This window comes from Eubalaena glacialis, chromosome 5 (assembly GCF_028564815.1).
Source record: "Eubalaena glacialis isolate mEubGla1 chromosome 5, mEubGla1.1.hap2.+ XY, whole genome shotgun sequence".
NCBI classification, from domain to species: Eukaryota; Metazoa; Chordata; class Mammalia; order Artiodactyla; family Balaenidae; genus Eubalaena; species Eubalaena glacialis.
This window is the reverse complement of record NC_083720.1, coordinates 30291960-30315449: the sequence shown is the minus strand read 5'-3', so window position 1 is coordinate 30315449 and position 23490 is coordinate 30291960. Positions and strand designations below refer to the sequence as shown.

General features: G+C 39.8%; 2 protein-coding genes and 1 pseudogene across 3 annotated transcripts in view; all 3 read right to left on the bottom strand.

The window, feature by feature from the left end:
* ELOVL6 (ELOVL fatty acid elongase 6) overlaps positions 1–23490 on the bottom strand; it is a 133327-nt gene that overhangs the window by 64811 nt on the left and 45026 nt on the right. The window lies entirely within an intron of this gene.
* Positions 16211–16556, bottom strand: LOC133091967 (large ribosomal subunit protein eL34-like; annotated as a pseudogene).
* On the bottom strand, positions 18101–18785 carry LOC133091966 (adenylate kinase isoenzyme 6-like). The gene has a single exon (XM_061191149.1). It carries the CDS (start codon positions 18746–18748, stop codon positions 18230–18232), a length of 519 nt encoding a protein of 172 aa, XP_061047132.1. The 5' UTR covers positions 18749–18785; the 3' UTR covers positions 18101–18229.

The following is a 23490-nucleotide window of genomic DNA, read 5'->3' as shown; positions in this document are numbered from 1 at the left end:
ACCAATTTCGAGCAATATTTCCCGTCATTATTCTAGAATTAGGTTCATTTCTGTCTACAATGGAATCATGGTCCAGCTGCCCTGTGAAGCCTGGAGTGATCAATTCTTACAAACTGTATACCTGTTGCGATGCTACCCTTGCCAAGAAGATCATCCAGAATTGCGTTTTATAATATCTCTCCAGGCAACAGAAACGAATAACCTGGAATGAAGAATAGTCACTGCCAATACAACCCCCTTTTGAAGTAGAATTCCAGTTATTTCCATTCACCCCTTGAGTATAAGAATTCCATGGTTGCCAACCCTTTCCTAGCCCTGGATGGGGAAACGTTGTAAAAATACATAAGACTATCAGGACTTACACCTCTAATACTGATCTTACATGTTCTTAGCCAGTCTCTTCTAAATCATCAAAGTATGACAATTTGATAACAATAAAGGTTTCTGTGACACAAACTTTTTAAAATTAAGAACAACTCTACTTTGTAAATCTCAGAACTATACAAGTAGGTGCTACCATATGCTAAAGGATGCCAACTGTAATGAACAAAATCAGGTGCACTGTTTTCTAAATCTTAGAACAAATTATTTGATTATTTTTATTAGTCACCCTCAGGCCTTTGGTATCCTGCATTTCTGCCATGTTGGGAGACACTGATCCTCTGATGATTGTGTACCAGGCTGCATGAGTTGAACAGGAAGCTGCTCTCTACTATGTGTGTGTCATCAGTTTCTACATGGGGAACCAGAATAAAACCTGCCAGGGTGGCCAACACTGGTTTAGGAGCTTTTTATCTTTATATCTGTGTTCATCATTTCCCACAGAGACTTTCACTTTGCTTTTTTTTTTTTTTTTTTTTTTCTTTTCCCCCCTTCAATTACAGGATCGAAGCTAGGAACAATGATAAAAATTCCTCTTGGGGAAAATGTTTAATAGAAAAATCTCAAGGTCTATCAAACAAACATAGAAATGAAGAGTACAACTCCCATTTCTCCAGAAAGTGAAAGGGGAATTTGTTTCATTTCAAAAGTTTCTCTTTACTACTAGGTTGTGTGACAAGAATAATTTCTTCTTCACTTGCACGGCAGGTGAATCCTGAGACATGTCTAAGGTACGGCTGGGATTTATCAAGCATGGGTTCTGAGAAAAGAGATTCTTAAAATAGCAATGCCCAGAGCATCCTTTTCTCCAATCAGACAGTTTCAGAAGGAAGTAAAAGTGCTTAAGGAGAAGAGTGTGTATCTGACTCATGGCTTCTTTGAAAGCCGGAAGGTTAATGTGTCTTCCCACATTCCCAAGGGCATTCCCTTTGGCATTAAGAGGGACTGTGTCCTTGAGATTATTCACGGTGGCATGCACACACTGTGTTAATAGATAGCCATCACTCTGTAAACCTCAGCCTTTGCTTTCACTATTCTCTTTTCTTATTTGTCAAGACCAACTTACTAAGCAACAAGATTTGGGAGAAAGAATATTCTTTACTTAGCTATGTTTACACATAAAGGTCCCGCCTGCCCCACTCCCCATAAAAAAGTTAAAAAAAAAAAAAATGATTTGTCAAGTGTTTATTCAAGATGTATCTTTCAGGGCTTCCCTGGTGGCGCAGTGGTTGAGAGTCTGCCTGCCAGTGCGGGGGACACGGGTTCGAGCCCTGGTCTGGGAGGATCCCACATGCCGCGGAGCAACTAGGCCCGTGAGCCACAATTACTGAGCCTGCGCGTCTGGAGCCTGTGCTCCACAACAAGAGAGGCCGCGATAGTGAGAGGCCCGCGCACCGCGATGAAGAGGGGCCCCCGCTTGCCGCAACTAGAGAAAGCCCTCGCACAGAAACGAAGACCCAACACAGCCATAAATAAATTAAAAAAAAAAAAAAATGGTACCCATTCTCACAATTAAAAAAAAAAAAAAAGATGTATCCTTCAGTCTAAAGCATTTTTGAACCAATTTGAGAAATTCTAGATGCCTACATGCCTACATTCTACAACAACATTTAAAAGTTTTACTGAGCATCCACAGTAGATCTCTAGTACATGAATTTACTGCTCCACAATAGACAGAAAGTTAACACTGGCTTGGAGTGCACATTCGTGCACTGCTCCAGACCACTAAAATAGAATACTTTTCAATTTGATCAAAGTAATAATAACTTGTTTAACTGAGAACTTATTACATTCCAGGCACTGTTCTTAGTGTTTCAAGGACTTGTTACATACAATGTCTCATTTACATTTCAGAGAACCCGCGATCATGCCCATTTTGCAGGCCAAGAAGCTAAAGAACAAGGTTAAATAACTGTACAGAACCCAGAGATTTTCAGTGACAGTGCTGGGATTTAAACCCAGGCAGCCAAGTGTCAGCCCTGTGCCCTTAATCACTATACTGGGTTCTTATCCAGAATGTTATACCTTCCCAGGTGGTTCGTTCAGCAATAGTGTATCATCACTTTTCCCAGCTCCCCATCATTCTTTCTGACATTCACAAGCATAAATAATCACTTACTGTTGAAATCTATTGATTCTTCAAGAAAGTATTCCTTTAAGTCATATTCATAAGGCTATTGATTTTAACAGAGAGAAATAAATTGAAGAAGATAAACTAAAAAACAGTGCCCTTGCTTAAGTGGTCAAAGTCTCTGGAGAATACATCTCAAAAACCCACTGCATGCTAGAAGCTGACTCCTTTTCCAATCTGTTTTTTGCCTACTTTTTTTGTATACTGACAGGCATATTCCCTGGGTCACTTAATGGCTGGGCATACTTTGGCATATTACACAATTTTCCATGTGATTTCTTTGCAATCTTTGATATAGTACACAATTTTCTGCCTTTGTATCTTCCTACTTAGACTGATTTACTGTGTCTTTCTAGCTGTACAAAAGGACCTGCCATATTCCTGTGCTTTCAGATCATAGAATCTAGTATTGAAAAATTATTGAGGACACGTGTACAAGACTATATCTAAGAAAATGTAGACATTAAATCATACAAAGGCAAGTACTTTATATTTTCCAACTACCTTGTTTATTTAAACAGGAATGTCATTAATGTAGGTTATAGGCTCTAGAGAATTTTAACAGATTTGACCATTGTCTCCCAAACTATGTCTAAATGCTTTCACATGATTCAAATGATCTTACCTCTGACTACTCTGAAATCATGTCTTATAACTTCTCCTGGAACATCCTATGCTACAGCCATACTGTGATTTTCAAAAGACATCACACCCCTTGCCCCACCTTGTCTTTCTTTACACATGCCAGTCTCACCACTTTGAATGCCCTTCCAACCCATCCTTGTCATTTTGTTGATCTTTGTGAAGATATTCCCTGACTGCTTCTAGGTCAACTGGATTAACCTTTCCTTCATCACCTCTGTGCTTTCTATACACCTTTTGCCTACCTATTATAGCACTTAACTCTTTATATTTCACACATAAATTTACAGGTCTGTAATCCTGAAAGGTAGGAACCGTGTCTTTCTCAGTTTTGTACACCCAAGGCCTTATACCACAATGCTGGCCTAAAGTGGGCTTCTGACATATGAATGGATGAATAATATATTGGCTATTTTAAAGATGTTGCATTTTAGAAATACTTTAAGGGGAAAAAAAAAAATATATATATATATATATTACTGGGAGACTAAAGAAGATAACCAATGCTGAAGCCATCTATGAATCTATGCTTCAAACTCACTTGATTCTAAATCTAAATGGTAAAAATTATATTTTATTATAGTTTTGTTTACCTCAAGAGCCAAAAGAATCCTACAAGTTAGTTTCAATTCTATTGTCTTTTTTTAAACTTCTCTTCGGAAATATGGTTCTGTTCCTACTGAGGCAGGCTGCTCTGGGAGTAGTATATTGTAACAAGTACCTGCTCAGAAATACTGGGGAAGCATCATCGAATTTCTTTAGTTCTTGCTGCCCAGAAACCCACATATTGCTTTCTCTATGTAATCGTCTGCATAAAATAAGCAAAGACAGAACAGACAGATACAAAGTGAGACTGGCAGTGTGATAGCATCACTTTCCACCTGATGGCTGTACCCTCATCTGCAATCAATAGAATCTTTGTTATTCACCGATACATTTCCAGACTGACTCTGAAGGGCCAGGCTTAATCTGAAATCAAAATAATGCCAACAACAGCATCATACTATTTTGATGATAAATAAATCATATTAATTTTGATCAGGATTATTACATAATCCAAGAAAGCTCTAAGATACTATTTAATGCTATCAATTGGCAATGAGGGAAGTGATAATGCCTGATTCAGGTGAGGATACAGTAACTCATCTGTTTTGCTGGCCAGAAGGTAAAGTAATATAGCTCTTGCAAAAACAATTTATCAAGAATTCTAAAAGATCCATAGCTTTTAATCCAGCAATTCTACTTCAAGGAGTCTGTTTGAGGCAAACAGTCTTTAATATGGTAAAGGAAAGATAATCTCTACAGTGCAACAGGGAAAAAGTAACTAGATCTCTAAGAGTCAGGGATATGCTATGGTATGTCCACTCAAAATACTATTACACAGCCATTAGAGTTACATAAAGTGTATATGATTTTAATAACTATGGAAGATAAAAGAAATACCCCCCACTCCAATTTTGCAGTGGTTATTACTGGGTGGCAGGATTATGCATGCTTTTTTTCTCCAATTTACTTTTATGTACTGAATACCTTTTTCTACTAGTTTAATAATGAAAGATGAAAATTTTATATAATAAAATTAAATGTTTAAAAATGTTTTAAATTTTAAAAGTACAAAATGCTAACCAACACACCAAGCATTTTGGTGGTGGTTGCATGAATATTATATAAAATTACACAAATTTTATTCCATATACTTCTGCACATGTCTTACTGGAAGATACCAGAGTAGTCACCATATCATATCTACTGGAGTCACAAAGACCTGGGTTTCAATCCTGGCTGTAAATCATCATATTGGCTCTGTGATCTTGAGTAAAATACTGTACATCTTATCTGCCTCAGTGTTCTCATCAAAAAAACTGGGAAAGTAACACTGCCTTCTCAGGCTTGTTGTAAATCATCAAAATACTGTACCTGGCGGCATCTGACGCACTGTAAGTCCTCAATACATGGTACCTAATGCAATTGCTTATTATCGGGGGGGAAAAAAATAGATGTTATAAGAGACTCAAACGCCAAAAATCAGGCTGGTTGAGTCTCTATGGCCAAAAGCATTTCAAGTCCTGTTTAGTCATTTTAAAGGTATACATGATACCAGAACATCTGTGAATTTGATATTAGCCTTTTGTGAGTACTTTGAAAATAATAAATAAGCAAAACTGCACTATCCAAGTTTGTAATATACAAGAGCTTTTATGAAAACACATCATTTAGATATCTCAGCTTGAGTATGAAGAGCAGTAACACTGTGAAACAATGACCTGAATGAACACTTTATTCTTATAAAAAGTCCTAGACAGGACACAGGACATAAGTTTCTTAGATGGCACACACAGGTCACTCTTGAACTGAGCTGAAAAGTACTGGTCCACCTAAAAGTATGTTTAGAAAAAATAACAATTAAAAACGGCTATAAATAAGCCTTCTAAATTAGGTTTTTTTTTTTTTTTTTTTTTTTTTTTAGGTGGAAAGGAAAGTTTGCTTTATTTCAGATGCCTGCAACTAGGGGGGGTGGTGTGGTAAATTAGGTATTTCTAAAAGAAAAATTTTTAAATGTTATGGAAGATATGCTTTTTTTTTCTGACCTATTTATAGTAGGAGGAAAAAGCAGATCCTTTTATAGTCATTTAATTACTAGGCTACCAGTAAAGAAAAGAGTTGAATTTGACCATTTGGCTGATTTACACTGCAGTTAAAAGGCCCATGGAATGTTAGGAAATTAACATTGTACAATGCTCATTCTTTGCACAACTTAAAGTATTTTCACAATAAAAAATGTTGATTGCAGCAAGTCTGAGCTGAGATCAGTTGGCCACGCAGCCTCACGGGTGGATATAACAGTGCTGTATTGTGAGCTTGCTTCTGCCTTGGTGGTGAGAGGTGAAAGCAAACCTGGCCATAAGGTAAAGTTCTGATCTAACCCAGATTTGTAAAACTGGCATCATTTCTTGGATGTCAGCAGACATTCAAAGGATAACCACAGGATACAGATATGGCACAATCTGATTATTCCAAACCAGTTACTGGCCAAGAATCTTCCCTCAATTCTACACACCTGGCATTTGGTGAACCTGACTGATCATGAGCAAACATCTATCAGCTATTTGACCTTTGGTGCATCTTCTGCTTTGGGTCAGCAACAGCTGATGATCCTAGGTAATTGGTTTTCAATTTCTAGTCCTGCCTTTCACCCATAACTTCCCTTAGAGCTTTATACAAAAAGGGAACACCCAAGGGAGTCTACCCGTAAGTCAGAAAGGACTGAAATTATGAAAGGGCTTTGAGAGGCTCCTTTTCTCATCAATATCCTCCTCATTTGGCTCCTACTGGCTGCTTGGGGCAGGGAAGTGAGCAGCTGGGCTAGAACTCCACTCATCAGAGCAGTCAAGGGGCAGAGACTGGACCAGCAGTTCTCAGTACAAAGTAGCTCCAATAAGAAGATTCTTCATCTCAAGAGCGGCATGTGATGCCAAAGTCTAATCTCTATTTTTAGAGTTAAATCTTTCTCCCACCTACAAACTCTTTGAACAGGTCCATTGTGAGTTCTATCAGTCTATAATATTCTCATTAAAGACGCGGCATGCATATGACCATGGGCAAAACAGCCTTGCCTGACTGTACATGGGTGGGCACTGAGATCAAGAGTTCTTATCCGTAACTGTATATGATAAAGCAAAAAAGCAGAGGTTTTACCTAAATGACACCAAGACGATGACTCCTTTTTTTTTCCTCATTAATTTGATGAATTTTAGGGGGGTAAATTGACTGAATCTAACAATTTATGTCATATATTCACTGAAATTGATATGGCATATGTTCACTGAAAACTTATCTTATGTCTGGTCTTAATAGCGTCTCCAAGGAAGAAAAGTTGTACATTTTGACAGCACAAAGAACCCCACAGAAAAAGAAATTTTCCATATTCTTTTCCGACTCCAGTTGGAACTCCTGATTATTCATTCAAGAAGTACTAATCAAGCACCTACCGTGTGCCAAGCACAGTTCTAGGCTCTGGGAATACGTCAATGAACAAAAACAGACAAAAAAGCCTGCGCTCATGGAGGTTACATGTCTGGAGACAGACAATAAATAAGAAAATAAAAAGATGTGTTACAAGATTATACATACGATGGAAAGAAGAGAAAGTAAAGCAGTGTGAGGGGAAAATAAGGCAGGAAGTGAGGGACAGACCACAATTTAAATAAGGTGGCCAGGGCAGACACACTGAGAAGGTGAATTTGAGCAAAAGACTTATAGTAAGGGAGTGAACCCCTCTGGGAAAAGCTAGGCAGAGAAAAGGCAGAGAAAAATAACAAGGGCAAGAACTGTCTTCTGTGTTTACAATTACCAGGTTCTGCTAATTTTGCCTTTGGAAATTTCAGTATACTGAGATATCCTTTGAGCATATCTCTAAGTGTACATCTGAACAGTAATTCTGCTTCTTTCAGTAACTTTTCATCTATTGATAAATACAACTATGCTTGCATAGTCATAAATATCATTCAGGAAGAATGAACATAAAAGTATCTAGACTATGGTAAAGAAAGTTTATTAATTTGTATAAGCAAACAACATTTTATTTAGGGGGCAATTATAATTGTAAATCTGAGTTCCTAAGAAATCCCCAAACTTCTCAGTTTCTGATCTTTTGTGAATTAAGTTAGTCTGTAGACAAAGATTATGAGGTACCATGGTAGAATCTTAAATTAAGACAGATCTAAAGTAGCTTGACACTAGAGATGAATTTATTTAATCTTTCTCATAAAGAAGATGTGTAGTGTTCTTTCAGGATTTCCTCCTGCAAACCCAAACCTGAATATACAAAATCAAAGGCTGGTTCTTCAAAAAATTGACAGGATTATTCCCAACTAGAGACAGAATTTGACTTTCTACAAGCACATTAATTCTGCTTCACTGGCAAACTGGTTTTAGGTCCAAGTGGCAAAAAAAGGGATAATAATTCCTGACAAGGACAAGGAAATAAGTTTTCAGTTTTTTTCCTGAGTCAGCAGGGGGATGTAGGACACAAGTGACTTTTTAATGTGTATTTCTCTAAATATACACATAAGACGCAAAGCCCAATGGTACTGTGGAAATCAAAACTTTAGAAAAAGAGGCAAATAAAATGGATAAAGTATGACTTTAAAACTAAAAAAGGAACTAAGTGAATTTCTTTTAAAATACACTGTAGCAACTATCTATTTCCATTAAAAAAAAAAAAAAATTAGGCCTTTTATTCCAGAGCTTAAGTGAGTTGCAGTTAGGTTTTAAATTTTCGACCAAATAATAATGCTATATACACTATAACCTAATCCCAATTTTAGGAAGTTATCATAACACTCCAAATATAAGGTATAGCCGTTTCTTTAAAGGCCAAAAACTTACAACTTACTTTTTAAAACACTCTGTATTTCCCTAGTTCATCCTTTCTAATGTCGCAAAAGATATCTTCACATCCTTACAGAACTCAGATCTCTCTCTGCCTGTGAAATGAAAGGCCAAAACTATATTAATATATATAAAGAAAGGAGTGAATAAAAGTTAATTTTCTTTATTTACTCTTTATTAAAAAGTTACATTGAGATGGTTGGTTTATGGGTAAGCTTTATTTTCCACTTGTGTCTATGCAACACATATTTTAAAAGAGGATATATTTATTACTTTTTTAATTAAAAAATAAAAACAATATAAGTTTTAATTTGAGTGAGAAAAGAGAGCTAGAGATTGGGAGTGAGAATTAGAGATTGAGAAAAACCTGCTAAAGTGAAAGTCATAAACAAAAAATGTTAGATCCTAGTCTGAGTTGGGAGGGAGGAGGGCAGACTCAAAAAAGGGAGGGAGGCTTGGAATTTCCAGTAACGGCAAACCAGTAACTCAGTGTTGTCCCTTTGGTGGCTTGGGAAGCCTCTGGAAGAAGTGTTTCTATGGAAGGTGGTGGGTGATTAGATGCCAATTTTCTCCCACCTTCTAACTTGACCCCTGATAATCTGGAAAGAGTTTAAGTGGACTTGGAGGTGCTAGTCTTCTAACATCTATATGCAAGTGTACATTTTCTGACTGAGCGCTTTCACCTAGCAAATCTTCAGTGTTTCTCAATACGGTCCAATGACTACGTGCATCAGAATTGCTTGGGGTGCTTCTTATGGCTGCAGATTCCCACCTCCCTAATCTTCTGAGTCTAGAAGAGTCCTGTGGTCTGAATGTCTGTGTTCCCTTTACAATTCATGTTGAAATCCTAACCTCCATTGTGGTATGATAGGAGGTGGGGTCTGCGGGAGGTGATTAGGTCATGAGGGCAGAGATCTCCTGAATGGAATTAGTGCCCTTATAAAAGAAAGCTCCGTGCGAGGTTAAAGAGAGAACACGACCGTCTAGGGAGCAGGCCCTTTCCCGACACTGAATCTGCCGGTGTCTTGATCTTGGACTTTCTAGACTCCAGAATTGTGAGAAAACGTTGTTACTTAAGCGACTCAGTCTGTGGTATTTTGTTATAGCAGCCTGAACAGACTAAGAGCAAACAGTAACCCTAAAAGTCTGCACTTCAATACGACTCTTACAAGACTTTTAGACTTGAGCTTGATCTACGTCAAGATCATCATGATTATCGAGCTCCCTGTCTTCAGCCACCACCATCCCTCCGGGTTCTTTGATTTCCTACCTCAAAGATAACATAACTGTAAGGCACATCAAAATCAATTATATCCTACAATCCAATAAAAAACTTCTGGCTAATATCATATTTACAAAAAAAAATATCAGTGCATTACAACTAGCAAAGACTTTGACAAGAGAGGAAAACTGAAAGAAAGGAAGAGTGGCAGGCAATCTCTTGTACTCTGCGTTAAGAACAGACACAGGACATTGCACTGTAGCTGCTCTACGACTCTGAGGATGAGAAGGTAAGCCTACACCTCACTAAGCTTCTCAAGATTCTCATTTATGTGAGCATTTAACAAACACATTAATCTAAAATTCTTTGCCCTTTAACCAGAAAACTGAAACCTAGGAACTTTTCTTCGTAAGTAATGAGCTACTTCAGTTGAAAGATATACTTTTTCAGGAATTGCTTGGAGGATGATAGTTTAGTCTAATAACAGAGATCAAAGATATTTATTTACCTCCTAATTAATAAAAATTTACAAAGCCTTTTGGCTCACGGTGCCAAATTTTGCTGAATTTGTACTGCTAAGAGTTTATCTGGGCTAAGAGTAAGGAGAGTTCTGATTCATTCTTTCATACTGCAACTCAACAAATACTTATTAAGCACTGACTATGCGCAAGGCATTGAGGAGAGTTAACAAAATAGACACACTCCCTGGTTCCTTGGAGACTTTAAAGTCTTTGGGGGGTAATAGACAAGTGTATGGGAAAGTGGAGGAATAAGATAATAAGGAAACACTCCAATAATAGTACAGATGCACCCTCACCCAGATTTAGACAAGATGAGTAAGTGGGAATAGCATGGGCAGAGACCGAAGCAAGAGAGAGAGAGCACATTCAAATAACTATAAGGAATTTAGTGTGCTTGACCTTCAGATCCCAAGAGTAGGTTTTGAGAGTTTTGAGCTGATGGTCCAAGATAGGTGGAAGCAAGATTATGAGGGCTCTTATAGACTATGTTAAGACATTTCTTTTTAATCCTAAGAGCAATAGGAAGCCACTGAAGCGTTTAAATGAATGAAGTCAACATGCTTTTGCTTGTGATATATAGAGGTTGCTCACTGATAAGATCAAAGCAGGAGCTTGAGTGAGTAGCACAGGTTTTAGATAAGGGCAGGGCCTGGAGCTGAAGATAAGGCAGGCGTGTGCAATGTGGATACAGGAAGTCCCCAGTCTGAACATTCTTAGTTGGGGAGTCATTTCATAGGAACTGATCACATGGTCTAATGTTCAATGTATGGGTGTATGAGGTTAGTCAGGTGATTTCTGCAAATTACTTTCACTCTACCCATCTGTGAGTATAGGGAATGCAGCAAAGTGTAATATTTCCTCATGGTTTTGGTGCTTATCGTGATCTCAGCTATAAAATTATGCTCCCTCCTGTGTCAACCAGCAGCGTGCAATAATGTCAGTTTCAGGACTAAGAAAACATTCACCCATTTTCCCAACCAACAGGGCAGAACTTGTAAAGTTCTAAGTTCCCGTGGAACACACTTATGAAGATCCAATAAGTATGTGAGTGATTACCAAGATTTTACGTTATGAATTTTATATTCATGCCTCAAAGGTAAAATAAACCTTTTTAAAGTACAGGTTTATCTTGCTCTGTACAACAGATTTACTCCCAGAAAATGGTGTATAAATTGTTCTAAACTAAAGTGTATTTTGAGAAAGTTTGGGGAGCGTCCCTACTGAAGAGAAATTTAATGATTACTTGTAAAGATCGAATCTTGTTATTGTATTGTATATATTTTCTCAGGTGAGGCACATCTAGACTAGATTGCTTTCACTTCTCACCACATGAGAGGAATGTCCCCAGAGTCATCACCTGGAAAGTCCCTGAGTCTCTCAAGAGATGGCACAACACCAGGGCAAACATTATAGTAAGCGATGTGCTCCATAGATGTCCTTCGGTTGGAACCCTAGTTTCAATGGACTGGATCCTTAGGGAAGCTGTCTGAGGATAGCGGTATGACTGAACTGCCAATCACAATGCCCTTCTCCCTGGCTCCCTTCCAGCGATTGGTCTAGGGGTAGTCATGTGATAGAGTTCTGGCAATGATGCATAAGCAGAAGCGGCCAGATGGGACTTCTGGGGAAGCTTGCTTGATCTAGCTGACACACCCTTTGGAGTTTTGCTCCTTTGCACTTCTCTTTCCTGCCTTGTCACAGACTGGATGCCTGGTGGCAGCCATCTAATAGCCATGAGAGAGAAAGCCAGAGGCACAGAAAGATGAAATGAGCTTGGTTTCCAGATGGCATCACTGGGCTGCTTCATCAACTCTAGATTGCATGCTCCGGACTTTTGTTGAATCAAACAAGGAAATCTCCATACTTAATTAAGGTTCTATTTGTTAATTTTTCTGTTGGTTCGCAACATACTCTTAATGAATATTCTGAATTTCTATTCAAACTTCTCTGAATACAACGTACCAAGTTCTTTGCTACTGAAATATACGGCATGCTGCAGCGATTTAATAATGTGGGTGGGAACAAGCAAGCCATTACCTCTAAAATGTAAATGTTTATATAGTGACATTTGTAGAGGCTCCTTCTATAAAAGATGCTAGGCTACCTGATCTATTGTGTTGTTACCAAAAAACAGCAGGAAAACAAAACCCAAAAACTCTCTACATCCTGCCTAGGCATTTTGGCCACAATTACTCTCACTTAGTTGAGCTTGATTGGTCAAGTATTAAAAATGACTGAGCCCTGAATGCTAAAGCAGGAGCAACACACTGGCCCAAGGGAATAACTGTCCAGAAAAACGAAAGGACGAAATGTTTTGTGGACAATTTTGGGCAAATTAAAGTTACACAATAATAAGCACTGCGCAAACCGGACAAAAGCATCAGCCACCAGGGACTGGATAGTTCTCTTTAAGCAAACATGTGGGCTAAAGTTGACAATAGCTATACTTATTCAAAGGTGCAACCCGTCTGGCAGGCTCCAGGATTTTCAGGCTAGTTTATATGCACACGAATATAAATCCTTGCAGGATATCAAAGAGAGCAAAGTTACATTTGTGCACGAGTGTGTATTTATATTGGCACTTAAATGCATATAAACATCGGTAAGTACATATTTCTATTCAAGGGGATAGTTGGTGAGTTTAAAGATCACTAGAGACTTCTCACTCCCACTTGTATATAGAAGTTCCGGCTGCACTGTTTTTTACTTTCTTCGTATATAAATAGTCTTCTATAGTTGAGGAAGTCTTCTGAGCAATAATTTTATTTTATGTGTAGGGGCTACACCTTGGACATTGAACTGAAAATGATGAAACACATAAAATATCTGCCACGATGATTTTCAAATTCCTGTAAGCCATCTGGAGCTATGCCCAGTGATTTGAATTTGCACAGAGAAAAACTGAGTTCCAGAGAGGTGAGGTCCAGTGCTCACCGAAAGAACAAGAAGAGTCATCAGGGCTGCTTAAATCTAGTTGTGTGGATTATTTAATTTGAACTGTTCAAATTGTTTATCAAAGTGTTTAGAATTGGCCACAGGACTTCCAAATCCCCAGTTCATTTTATGACATAGAGGCAAACTTTTCTCTAGGAAATTAAATGGTCTTCTATAAACAGGAGGAGTATTGATAGAAGTATCAGCAACAAATCCAAGTTACTGCAGTGTACGTGAATTAAAAAATAAGCTCAAAGGCTCCAGCTGATTTGTTTACTTAAATATATTGGTTGAATACGTATACTCATAAAAATTACCTGGGGAGTCTGTTTAAAAACACCCAGAAATTCTGATTTTCTAGGTCCTATGGGGGAGGGGAGGGCCTAAGAACATGAGTGTTGACAATGGCTAAATGATTCTGACACAGGAAGGCCTGCGGGTCCCACTTTGAAAAACACTGGTCTATGCTGTTCTAGATGCCAGAGACACATATCTCAGACTGCTCAGTCTAGTGAGAGAGACAAGGACACAATTTTACATGCCTTCCAAACATTCAGAGGGATGTGAAGAGGGCATAAAAAAGGAGGGCAGAAGTGAAACTAAACTCTCTTGCAGAACGAACCAGTTTTCAAAGAGCAGGACAGCTAAAGAACAGGAGAAAAAGCGCTCGGGCAGGAAGCACAGTGGGGACAAGCATTCAGTGGGGCATGTCGGAAACTGAACAAGGAGTTTGGACCGACCAGGGTGCCAGAGGAGTAGGGAATGAGGTTGGAGGATTAGGAGGTAGTATCCTGAATGACTTTTCTACCTACATGGGACTAGTTTGAACTTTTGATCCTGAAGGCACAGGGGGCCACTGAGGGTTGAAGCAGGAGGGGCAGAGTTAGATAAAATTTTTAGAAAGCCCGCCCAGCCATGGTCACATGGAGGACACCTGGGGGAATGTAAGCTGATGGACAGAGATGCCAGGTAACTGCAATTCTCATCATGAGAAGAAGCCAGGACTGGTGAAGATGGATAGGCGAATGCCATTTGGAAGATGGTAACCCATCAGAGTAATCATTCCCTACGTGAATTGAAATGATTTCAGCAGAGAAGGTAGAACAGACAGGTCTTAGCAACTAATTTAATGTGGGGAGAAAGGCAAACGGGAGAGTAGGTGGTGGTTCTCAGGTTTCTGGTTTGTCTGACTTGGTAGCTGGTGTTAGCTTTGTGGGTGGGGAGTAAAGAAGTGGTGTTCTAGTATTTACTAATAGTAAATAAGAATGTGTGACTTACTGGTAGAGATTGAAGGAGACACATAGGGGCTTCCTTGGTGGTGCAGTGGTTGAGAATCCACCTGTCAGTGCAGGGGACACGGGTTCGAGCCCTGGTCCGGGAAGATCCCACATGCCGCGGAGCAACTGAGCCCGTGTGCCACAACTACTGAGCCTGAGCTCTGGAGCCCGCAAGCCACAACTACTGAGCCCACGTGCCACAACTACTGAGCCTGCGCTCTAGAGCCCACGAGCCACAACTACTGAAGCCTGTGTGCCTAGAGCCTGTGCTCTGCAACAAGAGAAGCCACCGCAATGAGAGGCCCACGCACCACAACCAAGAGTAGCCCCCGCTCGCTGCAACTAGAGAAAGCCCATGCACAGCAACAAAGACCCAACGCAGCCAACAATAAATAAATAAATAAATTTAAAAAAAAAAAGAAAGAAAGAGACACATAGGGAGTGGGACTTAGAAATGTGGGCTGGGCTGGTATACAAAGATATCTATTTGGAAGTCATCCACATTTGCATGGTGATGGCTGAAGTCAGGAACCTGGATGAGGTCATCCAGGGGGAATATTCAGAGGATCAGGGTAGAACCTAACTGGGAGGGAGGTATCACCATTTAAGGGGGAGGTGAAAAACAAGCAGGAAAGAATAAGAAGAGACAACCAAAAGGTAAGAGGAAAACCAAGGAGTGTTATGGAAAAAAGGTCAAAGAAAAGAGAGGGTCACCAAGCAATCAAGTCAGATAAGTGCTGATAAAGAGTGTTCCATTGTGACCTGCAGTGGCCTTTGGGCTGCCTCCTCTGTACTTGGTTCTTCATCTCTTCAAATATTTCCTGAGGTCCCCTGGGTGCCAGGTGCACAGATAAACCTCAAAGCTCAAGGCCAGCCTCATCCTACTTTGAAAGCACAGCAAAAGCATTTCCATTTCCTTACAAATGTTACACTCTGTACGATGTGAACAGGAATTGAATTTGTATGCAAAGCACTGGGTGATATCGCACTTGGGCAAACAGTGAAAGGAGGTGGGGTGACATGCGTTAGGAAGATGAGGCTTAGAGGATCACAGAGTCTGAGATGAAAGTGGGGACGGGAAGAAATGGTGTGGCAGCATCACCTCCTCATCCTCTGACCTTTTATTTTGTTTAACCCCTGACTTAACTCCAACGTCTGCCTGAGGAGCAAAGTCCTATGCTGAAGAGAAGCAGTTATTTCCCAATATACTCTTTTGGTATTGAAAGAAGAAAATTAAGATAAGAAAGAGTTAAACTCACCAAATTAAACTAAAATGTTTCTGAGCTCTGACTACACTTTTTTTTTTAAATTAATTAATTTATTTATTTTTGGCTGTGTTGGGTCTTCGTTTCTGTGCGAGGGCTTTCTCTAGTTGTGGCAAGCGGGAACCACTCTTCATCGCGGTGCGCGGGCCTCTCACTATCGCGACCTCTCTTGTTGCGGAGCACAGGCTCCAGACACGCAGGCTCAGCAGTTGTGGCTCACGGGCCCAGTTGCTCCGTGGCACGTGGGATCTTCCCAGACCAGGGCTCGAACCCGTGTCTCCTGCATTGGCAGGCAGACTCTCAACCACTGCGCCACCAGGGAAGCCCTGACTACACTTTTGAAACCTCCTCTTATAGTTATTTAGCATGGTTACTTTTTTTTTTAAATAGAACAAGTCTTTTAGGGTTTTTTTTTTTATTACTCAAAAAAGCTTTTTTTTTTTTTTTTAAGCTTTCTGACTCTGCGCTTGTACCTTTCACACTGTGACCAGGATTTTCTGCTCATTAAGGAAAGTGAGCTTGATCCTGTCACAGACCCATTTAGCACACGTGGACCCGCCACAGGCCCTGCTGACATGTTTTTTCACTTTAGGTAACCTCCTAAGAACTTCCGGTCTCACAGCATGAACTTCTCAGCACTCGTCACATACAGATTTTGGTGCTTTTCCCAACCTTCTTGGTATAAAAGCAAGTAGTTCTACTACCAGGGGTTCAAGACAGCCTATTTTTGTTAGAGGCTGTATTGCATGATAGCCTACAATGGTGTGTCAAACTCAGGACCATGTTGAACGCCTCTAAACAGCATTCCTGGAAGGGCTTCCATTTCTCAGAATTACTCTGAAAACTTAAGGTCTAAACCTCCAAAACAAGTTATTAGGAAGCCTGTTTTTATACTTTTAGAAACTTAGAACTGATACTATCCATACTTTAGCAGAGTAAAGCCTATGATTATTTCAGTTATCCATTCACTTGTTCAAGAAATACTGACTGAGTTCTTGCTAAAGATTCTAAGTGTCAAAAAAGATGAAGCCCGTGAGCTCATGAAGCCTACATTCCAGAGGCAGACAGAAACTAACTGGAGGCTCTATAGGGTATCTACAGTTACAGTGATGTTGTCAGGTGCAAAATTAAAGCACAGCAAGTGGGCCAGGAGTGACAGGACTCCATCAGTTATGGTGGGCAGGGAAGGCCTCTTATATATTGAATAGAAATATGTGAAAATAAAATAAATATTTGAAACAACTAGAATATATTTGACTGCATAATTGATATCTGGTTCTGATCCCCACAATATATTCCTTCCTTCAGGACTCCATCGCTGAGATCTACCAATAGCAAAACCCCATTTTAAGCACAGTGGGGAATAGAAGCATTACACCCCTTCCTGCCCTCACAGTCTACTAACTAGTAGTGACTATCACACATGAAAGAACACGGTCAGTCATAATAAAGTCATAAAAAGAATTGTGCTAAGTCAGCTGATGGAGGGATTACAAGGCTGTAAGAGAACATGACTTCTGGTAGGACTTAACACCACGGCAGGATAGGGAACAGGGGAGACTAGGAATGTGACATTCCAGAATGAAGGAACAGTGTGAAACATGGGCTAGACAGTGTTTATCCGGAGAGTGAGGATTATTCCAGTTTGGTAAATGTGTTCGACATTTGAAAGTGATGATGAAACCAAGCAGGATCCCATGGGGCCCTCCTGGGCACAAAAGCCTTTCCGGGTCCCCCATTTCTTATTTGCAGGATAAAGGCTTCAGCCTCCTAGACCTTCCATAAGTTCCAAAGGGCAGAGCAAATGGCTACCAGTCAGGGAAATACGGATTGCAGAAACAAAGGAGGAACAATCAAGAAACTACAGTGCAACAATTAAAGCAGGATACTGGTTCTACCTCAAGGGATATACATAACAATATCTTTGAGTTCTTCTGCAGGAACTAAGGCCTCCCCTCAGGTGGAGGACGGTAACTTCAGGCCGAGCATAAGATTCCTAGACCACCCCCGTTACCTCGTCATCAGCCAATTATTAGAAAGTCACATACCCTGCATCCCTCCCCTCAAATTTTGTCTATAAAAACTCTTCTCCCCAAAACATCAGGGAATTCGGATTTTTTTTTTTTTATCTTTAGTCTAAGTTTTATTTTAAGAGATCATCTTCAATTTCTTCTGTAATAAAAGATATCCAACCATTTGATCAGATTTATTTATTCTTTAGCAACTGAAGCATTAAACAATTACAGTTTTAACTCTCAATCCTTAATAATACTATTCATTATATTTGAGATTGTTTAGCTTTCTCATGGAGAAAAAAAACTAAACATAAACCTTTATACTATCCACCTATGAGTCCAACAGCACAATTTCAATAAGGAAGTTGTACTGATACTGATAATTGAACAATTTATATCATGTCAGCAGAGAGGTATCAAGAGTGATTGTAAAGTGGCATTCTTGTTAAGTCAAGAGCTATGATCTTTGACCCACTGCTCTATCCATTTCAATATCTGATTGATATTATCCTCTAGATCTTCTGGTTTATTGCTCGGCAGCTGATGCACTATTTCTTCCTTGTAGGATCCCAAGGCTTCTTCATAAAGAACTTGAAACATTTCACACTGAATATTGTCTTTTAGTTTCTTCTGATTATAACCCCTAGTTTCAAGTCTTTTGTACAAAACACTGTTATCTGTTTTCAGCACAAATACTATATGAAACCAGCGTTCAGGGAAGAAATCACAACTATGGTAATCAACAATAACTCCACCTTCATTCATTTGGTTTTCTAACTCATCAACTACTCTGTCTTCATCTAAAATGGGACAATCATACTCTTCATCATAGCCATCATATAACTGCCCTTCTCGAGCTAAATCACCCACATTAACGTATTTCAGTCCTGATCTTGATGCAAGTTCTTTGCCTAGCGTGGTTTTTCCAACCCCTGGTGTACTGGTGAGCAGGATGTTCGGAAGCAACATGGTCTTCGCCGTGCTGGCTCCCGACGCCTCAGCACAGGCGCCCTACACGGGAATTCGGATTTTTTTGAGCACAAGCCACCTGTTCTCCTTGCTTGGCCCTGCAGTAAACCTTTCTCTTTTCCAAACTGCAGTGTTTGGGTTCGTTTGGCCTTACCGTGCATCGGGCACACAAACCTGCGTTCGGTAACAATGATGTGGGATATAAGGCAGAAGAGGAAGTAAATAAACACTTCTTACCTATCACTTTGTCTCTCACTGAGTTCTTTCCATAAGGAGACATAAAGAACCTAAGCTTCGTTAAGTCTTGAGATCAGGTGTGTGATCTCAATGAAAAGATGGTGGGTTCAAGTCCCAATCTGAGTTTTGGCTGGGTTCAAGTCCCAATCTGAGTTACGTGGCTTCATAAGTAGTAATAAGGAAAGTTTGTCCTGCCATAAACAAAGCTAGGACTGATTATGTATGCCATTGACTGACAGATACACACACTCACCTAAATTAAGAGCAATCAGCACTTCCTCAAACTGAATGAAAGACTGGAGATGCAGTCTTACCCATCAGTTTGCAGCTTGGCACGCGGGATCTTAGTTCCCCGACCTTGGACACCAGGGAGACCAGGGATCAAACCTGTGACCCTTGCAGTGGAAGTGCAGAGTATTAAACACTGGACCACCAGGGAGGTCCTGTGAATATTTTCTTATTTACCTAGAGTAACTAATTCTGCAGGATCTGCCAGCTACCTCTAATCACACCAGCTTCAACCAATAACCACACCGAACCCTACTCTCTGAATAGCATTCTTTTATCCTCTGACTAGCTGACAAAAGGTCAACTGTACTTTTCTGAGTTTCGTATCACCTTTGTGTTTCAGTTTCTCAAATGTTAGTTCATTTGTAAAACTGCTGTTTGAGGCTAAATTAACAAAATTAGCGGCTAAATAACAACCACACCCCGTCCTCCTATACCCTAATAGAGAGCACAGAGATAAGCCGGGAGGGGATGGTAAAGAAAAGTTGGGAAGGGAGAAGAAACAGAGGTCTGAAAAGAACACCTTATCAGAGAAACATCCTGATAATCTTCTGGAATTGTCATTTAAAGAGCTGTGGAACTCACATAAATGCAGAATTGCGCCCTTTCTTCCTTCTTGGCTGGAAGGCCAAGGGCTCCAGGGTAATAAGCACACAGGTCAAAGTTTGGCAGGGAAAATAGTACCTTTGGAAATTTTACGGTCTGGCATTATATATAGGTCAAGAAATATAATAAAACTAATTTCTTTTGTTTCCTTAGAAGACTGGAAATCAAGAGAACTTTTGGGTTAATATAAGTAAATTTTAGTTCCTTCCAGCACTAGAATTCAGTGATTCCTTGACTCTGAGCCTGGATTAAATCTACCTTGCTTGAGTATAAACCTGGATTGCTGGCTGGTTGCTTTTAGTGATTTTGCACTTTATGGCCACTTCCTCTTAAGAAGTTCACCATTGTGACTAATTTCTTTGGGGGAAAGTTGGAAAGCAGAGGGCCAAGTCAATCCGAAATGGAGCAAACAAACTCACCTTCTACTACCGGTGAGGAGGACATTTTCACTATTGTTACTGAACCAATAACAGTAACAACTCGGGTCCACTTGCTTGTGTGCAGTAAAAACAACGTACTGGCACCGGGTTGTCGTGAAGGAAAGTGCAGCGTTTACAGTAAGGTGCCAAACGAGGAGTCCAGGGCAGCCAGCGCTCAAAAAGCCCGAACTCCCTGTGGGTTTCAGCAAAGCATTTTTAAAGGCAAGGTGAGGGAGGAGCGTCCCAGGGTAAGCGATCAGCTGCTCGTGCACAGTTCTCTGATTGGTTGATGGTGAGGTAACAGGGCGGTGTCACAAGGGTTAACAACACCAATCCTTAGGCGCCAGTAGGTTTGGGGGCTACGTGCTCACGGTCATCAAGTAGTTAATTCCTTTCGCTTGGTGGTGGTTTTAGCGTCTGTAAAACAACTCAGGAAATGTGCATCAGATACTATTATCTAGGTTACTTCAGAGAAGAGCCGAAGCAGAGGGTATGGGGGCGGGATCTGTCCCAGGAAGACCCCATAGGGTCCTGCTCGGTTACACGATGAAGCATTAGCATCTTCCAAGATTTTAGAAGATATTTTGACGTTACTGGAGATCTTCTTATATCCATGTCAGTTAAGCGTATGCTTCTAGTAAGTCTATCTAAATTTAAAAGGCAAAAGCTGATAGTCACTATTAATAGATTTCTCTTATTTATTAATAGGATCTATTTTTAACCATATAATAATAATAATAGTAATGACACCATAAATTTATTTGGCACTTTGCAATTCACAAAACACTTTTACTAACATTACATAGATTCCTGGGCAACCCACTCTCAGACAAAAACAAATTTGTGGAAACAACTGTTGGCAATGGGCTCACAGATGCCTGGAATTCCCAGGCAGCCAGCTGCATGTGTTCCCCATTTCATTAATTTCAAAATAACAAGACCATGCAGATTCATTTGTATATTATGGCAGCTTTTAACTGTATGTCATGTATCATCTACCTTGTTCCTATGAGACAAAACAATTGCCTTTTACAGGTAAGAAAATGGAGGCTCTTCAAGGTTCTTAAGAAAAGAAGTTACTAATAAATGCCTAAAAAATAGCAGACCTATGATGAGAGTGAGTCCAATTCTTTCCTCCATCCCACAGCTTCTGCCAAGTCATTATAGAAATGCACGGAGAGATTCTTATCCCTGTTGCTTGGGTTTCTCAAGAGTGGTAACCCATTTTAGTAACACAGCATGCTCTGTAATTTACTACTGACAAAGCTGCTACTAGAAATTTACTAGTAACTTTCAAGTTGGTAAAACATGACTAATAAAAAGCAATCAAAGAGCAACCTTCTCTTTCTTTACAGCCAGATGGTTGCAAAGCAAGCTAGTTACATGTTTGTGGATTTGTGTTAATGATATATAGCTCATTAATTCCACAAATACTTATTGGACACCTATTATCTGCCAGCCCCTATGTGAAGTGCTGGGTGCACCGTCCTGAAAAAGATGGGCACCACCATGAGCCTCACAGAGCTTGTTCTGTTGAATTGGGGAGAGACAGATGCTAATCCACAGATAAACAAAAATAACCCACTATGGTGTGAATTGAAAGAAAACAAAAGAATACTGGGAGAGACAATGTTTGGGGGTGGGAAGCTCTTCTAGATGGAGAATGAGAATATCTCGGTAGAGCTGGCACATCAATTGGGATCACAAAAATGAGGAAGAGCTGGGCTTTGAGAAGAATGGAAGGACGTTCCAGGGAGAAGGAAATGCACACTGGAAAGTCTGAAAACTGGAGTTTAGTTCGTGTAAGCGGCTGAGAAACGGTCATTGTGTGGGTAGGACCAGGCAGGGTGGGGGAAGGTTTGAGATAAGGATGGAGTCCTACACTGCTCTTCAGCCCTTTACACTGCCTCAAGGCACCTGCTCTGCAACCATCTGCCTTCAATCAACTACACTTAAACAACTGCCTTGTAATCCAGAAACTATCACAGATTAAGCAGATAAAGCTAAAAATAGAATAATATCAATAGATTACCTAAACCAAGGATGCAAGTTTCCATCTTTTTAATGAAGGTTTGCATCAAGTTAAATCATTAATTATAGATACTGATATAGGCACGTGGATGGATAGGTACAGATACATATCTCTAGTATTCTAGAAAAAAGCCTTATCTCTCAAGGTGAGAGGGTAGGGAAACCTTAACTTGTAAATTTTAAGGAAAAAAAGTGAGATTATGGGACTTCTTTTTGTGTGTATTTTTTAAATTAAGAAAATAAACAAAATGAAAAAACCTTTTTGTTTTTATGAAAGCCTGGTTTTAAGAATTTCAGCTCGTTAAATTTAGGAAGCTTAAAAAAAAAAATCAAATTCAAGACTGTTCTCTGGACCTGAGCCCAATGCATTTTCATTTGAATGAGAACTGAATATACATTTTTATCCCCTTGGGGCTCTGGGCTGTCAATATTTTACTTTTCAGAGATGGGCAGACACCTATAGATAATCATGTTGACCTTGGGTAACATTTTCCCTTATTTAAATCTGTCTTCTTTCCAAAGTATTTTTTGCCTGTTAAACATGATTTTTTGGGGGGGCGGCTCACAGATACGTTTTTAGAAAACAACGATGCACATAAAATTTTTCCTTTTGCACTGATGCATCTGGACCTTTTCTCTTATATGTCTACTCTTTTGTCTCTTTTTGGAAGTGATTTGGAAGCAAAGAAGAGAATGGCTATATAGTTGACCCAACTCTTTCTATTAACGGAGTGTTTTAACTTAGGATTTTTAAGTGGAAGTGAACTTTGTTTGTCTAAGATTTTTTTCAGCTTTTTTAACTCTGGCCCCCTTCCCTAGTCACCTTCGGCTAAACCTGTCATTCGGCAGGTAACAATCTCTAACATAACTGCAACAATCTCTACTGTGGCTGAATTTTCATAGCAAAGAATCTCAGAACTTACCAATTGGTTACAAACTGTTCTGTCATACCTAAGTGTTTGGTAGGGCTTTGTCCTGTCCCTTCCTTTCTGTGACAGAATACCTTACATAACCTGCCCCGTCATATTAAGCACACTTGGGAATGGTTCAGGATGGTTCCGTCACCCCCATTTGCCTGGTATCCCTATACTCCTAGCATGTGGTAATTATCTGTGACTCCCCTAGTCCCCGGCTGCCATAGATGGGGCTGACTCACTTGCT